The following is a 6,758-nucleotide window of genomic DNA, read 5'->3' on the forward strand; positions in this document are numbered from 1 at the left end:
TTAAGTTGTTTATCCCAAACATCATCAAAATACTTTCAAAATGTTCTTACCTTGCTTGAGCAGAAACTTGTATTATAATAGTGTTCATAATCAAGGGCACAAATTCAGCTACTACATTATGAATGTTCAGCTTGTAGAGCTTAAAAAAAAATAAAGTATTATTAGAGAAATTTACAAGTCACACTTGCAGTCAACTTATTTGAGAACTAATCAGAAAAAATTAAAACATCTCAGTAGCTTATTTTTAAATACTTTAATCTCAAAAATACATTACATTCATTTTTACTAACATGTGAGCCAGCAGAAGTTAGACAAACCATTCAGAAATAGGAAGTATTTACATACAAAATACTGCAGTATACTAACCTGATACATGAGAACAACAATAATAGGTAGCTCAGCCAAGACCTTCAGCGATAAAGATCCTCTGGGAATTATTGAATGCTGGAAGAAAGAAGAGATGCTTTATAAACAGCTTAACTATTAATTCAAAAAAGTATTTAAAATACACTTTTACAAAAACTGCTCATTTTAATAGCACTACACTTGGCAATACTAACATTTAAAAAGCACAAAATCATTTGGCATTATATTAAATAAAAATCTTGTAATTACAGCTGTATAGAAAATACCTGAAAAGTGTCAATCAGCTTCTGAGGATAAATTTTTATAAGAAAAACAAGCAAAAAGAGTCTATTATTTTTACCTGGCCTTCTAATTTGTGGTATTGTGATACAGACAGTGTCACAGGCAAGGAGCAGCTGGAATACTCACTGTTCTGGTCTCGCTATCCTCTCGCTCAGGGTTTACTTTCACCACGATGGTTGTGATCATGCCAACCATCTCAGGGGTGGGAACAGTGTTCTCTGGAATCACCTGAGGATTCTCAAAATACCGATTCTACAAGCAAAGAGCAGAAGAAAAACATAATAATGTTATTAGTAGTCAAAAGGCCTTTTATCCCCTTAGAACTGCCCCATAGAATTTTTCCCCAGAGCAGTTTTTTCCTCTCGGTGTGCGATGCTGGAACTGCAGGGTCTGCCAGGGCCGGACACACAACCTGAGACCTCCCCCACCACAGAGAGCAGCGGAAAAGCAACCCCACCCAAGGGGGTTCTTTTGCTACACAAAAACACCCAAACAGTTACTCTGTATCAGGGAGGAAGCTCAGACATCCACCTCCCTCCCTTCCCCCAGAAAAAGACACATTTGGCTACATGGAAACAACTGTAGCCACAGCACTGGCTCTTTAGTGTCTTACTAAAGTTCGCCTCTATTTTCTCTGTGCTAGAAACAGAAGGTTCTCCAAATCAAAAATCTAAATGTCTCCATTCTTAGACATATTTTTGATAAATATAGCCACTAAAACTGTATTTAACTTGGATCACTAGATACAAAAATAATTATGAGATAAAATAAAGAAATAAAAACTAGTTTTCTGACTGTAGCAAGGGCAATTTAAGAAATAAAAAGCTTACCACTACTTTTGGAAGTTCCTTGTAAATCTGTTTCACAAAGTCCAAGAAATGATGGATCTAGGAAGGAAGAAGTCAGTTTACCATAAATAAATTTTAAAAAAAACCCACCATATTAGAACCTCTGTATTTACAGTACAATTACATAAAATCTCTACTCAACAGTACAGCATATTTTTCATGATAATTGAAAATAATCTGAAAGTGTCCTCCTATTTCCTTCTGTTATGTCAATATTAATTTGAATTTCACTTGGAAAGACTCCAATCCACCTACCATCTCAACATAGTTCCAAACACAGTGTTATTAGAAATAATTACTATGAAACAACTAAGTCTTCACAGGAAAAGACCATGGAAAAAAGGCAACTTTTAAATACTCCTTGATGAGTTACAGGAGAAAAGAAGGGGATAGGGGGAAGACAATCATAACATTCCTGTTCCAGGATTTTCCCTTCACAAACCAAAAAGGCAACAGTTCTCTTCCTTTGTATGGGAATTCTATTCCTTAGTCTGATCATATTGTCCATAAGCCCTTGAAGCAAAGACAACTAGACCTTGAGAGTTTGGTTTTTAATCAGGGTTGGTAGCACTATGCAATCCTTTTAAAAATTACTTAATGGTTAAAAAAAAAATTAAATACATGGCTTCCATAACAGGTCAGGCAACATAAAAGGACAGCAGGAAAACAAATCAACCAACCCACTAGAAGAAAACAGCAATTCTGAAGAGCATGGCAGTAAGTTCTATAGCACATAAAAAGATTTATGACCTACTTCTTGAGTGACTGGTGGTCGGAACTGTTTGTGCAATTCAATAATTATTCTTAAGCAAATCAGTACATTTTCTTCATTCTCCGTCTGAAAAAAAGAATCTTTAGTGAGTTCACTGCTAAATTCTTCAACTACTCTGTAAGTACTTCAAAACCCTATAAATTATATTCTTCTCAATAATCTAAAGTGCTCCATTAATATGAATTTGCATGAGCAAGATGCCTTTCCTTTGATACCTTGTAGTCCTAGAGTGGCTAAAATTAAATCCAACCCTATGGGAACAAAACCCAGAACTTTCAACCACTCTGTACCATCAGACCTGTTCCTAGTGCCTCTCAGGCAGAGAGACCCATGTGGGGCTATTTAAACACCTCTGCCTAGAGTAGGCTCTTTTCTGGGAGCTTCAAATGCCAGTGTTTTCAATTCCAAGAAAGAAAACAAACTCTCTAGAATAAGCTCTCTGCCAAGAAATCTTGTCCAGCATGAGAACAGTTCCCTGCATTTGTAAAATCCACATTTTCAAAGGGCAGAACAGAACATGCAGAAAACCTGTTTGTGCTAAGAGATGACATGGGTGAAGCCTAAATAGAATGCCCTTCCACTCCTGATCCAGTAGCACAACTACTGAAAATTCTACTCCCAGCAAACTTTGGATATGAAGAAAGTAGAGGAAAATACTTCTGAAAATTTGAAACAGTTTTAAAAGGAAAAAAAGTACCTCTAGAAATCTAAACATCACAGACAGGATATTTTTGGTATGAAGACGAAGATGTTCATTTGTTGGTATTCTGTGAATTATTTCAAGCACAAGCTTTCGGAGTTGCTGTAAAAAAAAAAAAAACACAAAGATATGACAGAACTTTTTTAAAAGCCCTCAAAACCCAACAAGGGGTTACAACATCTTTTTCAGCTTAAGACTTCTGCATGCTTAAATAGAAAAAAAAAGCCATTTATTTCATGTAGATACAGGTTTATATACAAACACATAATGCTTCCTACACATATGTGAATTAAGGGAAATTTAACAAATTTACAGTTGAAAAATGAAAGTTTTCAAACTTTTTTTAAGGAATGCAATTTAAAGTATTTAATGACAAAGATTCAACTTTTGCCCTTCATTCCTAACCCTCAGTAAAGTCAGTAATTTGTACCATAACAGTGTAGAGTATTTCTGCAAGAAAGCCAATCCTGTCACACCTAATTTTTCCTTATTTTTCATAGAAGCCCAGATTTGCAAAGTTTATCTGTAACTTACTTAGAAACTGGACTTTTTCAATTTCACTCCAAATGACAGATCTATTTTTAACAAGTCTATACATAAATCAGTTCATTAGGTTAATCAAGGACTTCACTGCAAAAAGACAAGAGATGCTCCAAACAGTCTACCTGTGCTGGCTTCTCCTGCAGAAACTGAACTTCTCCATCCTGTAGAAAGGTGAGAAACCGAGGGATGATGTGTTCCAGGAACGTAGAATATTGAGGGGATGATGTCACATTCTAATTAAGAACAAAAAATGGAGAGGTATATAATAGACATTACAGAGATTAGATTTAGTTACATTCTGCTGAGGCACTACAGAGCACTACCAGTGAAGCAAGCAAAGGGGAATACAAATTAATTCCTTTACTCTCTATGAAGAAACCGTGAAGAAAAAAACTCATGCTCAAACAAAAAATTTGTAAGAAACAAGAATCAAATCTATCAAATGTTTTCATCCAGAAATTGGTTTAGAAGAGCCATATGCTCTGCTAGCCCAGAACAACATTCCAACAGCCAGCCCAACTGGCATTGCCACGTAGGTAGTACTGTGGGGAAGCACCTCAGTTTTAAACCTCACCTCAAGAAGTCCTCCGGAATCATCAATCCATGTTCAGTTCTACATCCAAATCAATAATGCACCCAACAGAATTTGAACATGAATTTCAGAATGGCCACATAATAACTAAGTATTCACCTAGAGTATAATTTCTGCTAACACAAGGTTAACTTGAGTCCCACATTTTCCCTGCTGCATCTGACAACTCCTCTCTCACTTCTATACTATGGAACTACTCAGAGGAATCACAAGGGCCTCTGTTTCACAAGGGCACAATACACATTTGAACCAAATAAAGGAAAGCATTAAATACAGAGATTTCCATTCAAAAAATGGAAGAAAAATCTGACTTCACTTTTATTTAAATGCTTACTGAATAAAGACTAGGGAATGAAAGCTCTATAAGTTCAAACGTAATTCCTTCAACAACCTGCCTAATTCCTAAATACAAACCTAAAATCAATAACCTGTAACTGTTTAAATTATAAGTCACAAGATACTAACATTAATCTTTCAACCACATAAAACCAGAAATCAAGCCAACATACACTAAGCACATGAAAGGCTGCCACTGCAGAAGGTTGGGGTTTTTTTGTTGGGGTTTTGTTGTTTGGGCTTTTTTTCTTTTTATTTACCTCAAAATTCTCACTGACTTCTTGCATCATTTTCAATTTGGTTTCATCAGCTGAAAATGGAAATTGAAGCAAAAAAATGTAAATGTAAAACTAGACCATGAAGGAAAACACCAGGCTCATTGATCAAAGAAGCAATCAGATCTTATCAGTTTAGCTATCATCGCCCAATTATAAGGCACACCATTCTCTCAACCACCACACAACTACACACGCACTCAACTCACTCACTCTGGCTCATGCAAGTATTGCTCATCACTTTGCTTCTTCAAAAATCAAAACTCAAACAAAATTCAAAGTGAATTTGACATTGAACTACTGCCTGAACAGTACTGCAACATTTGTGAAACAAACTACTGAAGAACTGTAATTTTCAATAAGAAAAAAATCTCTTACGTGTATTGACATCTGTAAGAGCAGCCACAAATTGAAGGTATTTTTTCATCAAAGTGGTTTGGTCCACCACCGTAGGCCCTTGTGCTGAAACAAATGCCATCTTGAAGGAGGAAAGGTCAGCTTTCAGTACCTAAAATCAACACACCTACAAAAGAATAAAGAAGTATTTGTTAGTTTATATGGCTGGTTAACAGCCGCTATCAGATCACTACATCCATTTTTCTGACCTATTGAGGGGGACCACCTTTTCCATAAACCACAGCTGTCACATTTACTTAAGCTTACAAATACAATGCCAAGCATGAACAGCACTCACTGCAACAGGAATGCACTAACAGATACAAGTGGTTATTGGGCTCTTTCCAACACAGCCCAAACATCCAAGCGTTTTGCTTGGTTCCGTCTCTCCCAGCAGCAGGCTCCTGGCTCGGGAATGCTCCCAACACCGCACACCTGTTATCCTGTCACCCAGGATCCCAAACTTACAGCTCCCCTCGGACACACCTCGGCGGGACTCACTCCCAGCGGTACCCGAAGTTGTCCACGAGCTGCCTTTCTCGCTTGTAAAGAAACCTAAAACCACGTTCATCTTGAGAGACCGGCGGCCTCCCCGCTGCCCTGGGCGGTTTCTGTCCGCGCTCCTCACGGCCTCCGTGGCCGGGGGCGCCCCCAAACGCCCCCCGGGACGCCCCTCACCTTCCCCGCCGCAGCGCTGCTCGCACCGGCTCCTCCCCGCGGCCAGGGCGCCATCACGCCGGCCCCATCTCCGCCCTGCGAACAGGGGCACCCGTGAGCGGCCGCGCCGGCGCCTCCCCCGCCCCTCAGCGCTGCCGGTGCCGCGCTCGGCTCGAGGCCTCCGGCGGCGGTGTCGGCGGCGCTCCAGCCGCTTCCTCCTGCCCCCGCCGCGCCGGTCCCGCCCCGCCGGCAGCGCCGCGCCGGCCTCGCCCCACACCGCTCCGCTCCACCCCGGCCCGGGCCCCGCCGGGGCGCTGTCCCCGCTCTCCTCACCCCGCGACTCCCGGGCCCGGCTCAGCCGCGGCGCCCCGGGTCCCTCCTTTGTTGCTGCCGGAGGCTGCCGGCAGCGCATGGGCGCGACGGAAGCGCCCGCGCTCAGTTCCGGCCGCCTCCTCCGGTGCCGCCTCCCGCGCCTCTCCCGGGGCGGAGGCCGGCGCGGAGCTCCGCGGTACCGCCCGGTCCCTTCACCGGCCTCGGTGCCACCCCTGCCTTGAGCCGCTCCAGCCCGGCGCTGCCTGAGGCGAGCCCCGCCCGCCCCCTCGGCCCCGGTAACAGCGGGCGAGAGTTACCGAGGCAGACGCGGCCGCTGCCGGTCCCTCCGGCCTGCACGGCTCGACTCGGCCCGCCGGGGCCCCGGGAGAGCGGCGGCAGGGCCGGAATCCAAGCAGAGGGGGCTGATCCGCCAGGAGAAACAAAACCGCAACCAGGAGTGACAAAGGGCTTCGAATGAGGAGTTTAAGGAAAAAATATTAAATAAATTAATTTTAAAATCCCACAGCCCACTGCGGGTCTCTGGCTCTGGCTCCCTGCGGCAGCGCGCCCGTCACGGGCCCTCCGGGGCGCTGCGGGACCGGTAACCGCAGCCCAGGTGCCGGTAACCGCAGCCGAGCCGTCCCCGCGCCACCGGGGCCTCCGAAACACCGAACCCGTG

At 43.0% G+C, this 6,758-nt stretch overlaps 1 protein-coding gene across 4 annotated transcripts in view; it reads right to left on the minus strand.

The window, feature by feature from the left end:
* Positions 1 to 6,600, minus strand: part of LOC113990613 (transformation/transcription domain associated protein) — a 75,987-nt gene extending 69,387 nt beyond the window's left edge. For 2 of the 4 annotated variants that reach the window (XM_027726173.2, XM_039391119.1), the window contains exons 1-11: positions 6,101 to 6,170; positions 5,789 to 5,863; positions 5,093 to 5,237; positions 4,700 to 4,749; positions 3,634 to 3,744; positions 2,966 to 3,070; positions 2,251 to 2,334; positions 1,479 to 1,535; positions 775 to 900; positions 367 to 444; positions 51 to 139 (exon numbers count right to left, since the gene is read on the minus strand). In XM_027726173.2, the coding sequence (XP_027581974.1) occupies positions 51 to 139; positions 367 to 444; positions 775 to 900; positions 1,479 to 1,535; positions 2,251 to 2,334; positions 2,966 to 3,070; positions 3,634 to 3,744; positions 4,700 to 4,749; positions 5,093 to 5,192 (800 nt within the window). In that variant the 5' untranslated portion in view covers positions 5,193 to 5,237; positions 5,789 to 5,863; positions 6,101 to 6,170. Of the gene's footprint in view, positions 1 to 50; positions 140 to 366; positions 445 to 774; positions 901 to 1,478; positions 1,536 to 2,250; positions 2,335 to 2,965; positions 3,071 to 3,633; positions 3,745 to 4,699; positions 4,750 to 5,092; positions 5,238 to 5,788; positions 5,864 to 6,100; positions 6,195 to 6,396 lie in introns of those variants that run through there. The other 2 variants (XM_039391123.1, XM_039391127.1) reach the window with 2 other exon arrangements.
* Between the last annotated feature and the right edge of the window lie 158 nt (positions 6,601 to 6,758).

The sequence above is a fragment of the Pipra filicauda genome, unplaced genomic scaffold (assembly GCF_003945595.2).
Source record: "Pipra filicauda isolate LSUMZ 115617 unplaced genomic scaffold, ASM394559v2 scaffold129_size2064235_pilon, whole genome shotgun sequence".
Taxonomy (NCBI): Eukaryota; Metazoa; Chordata; class Aves; order Passeriformes; family Pipridae; genus Pipra; species Pipra filicauda.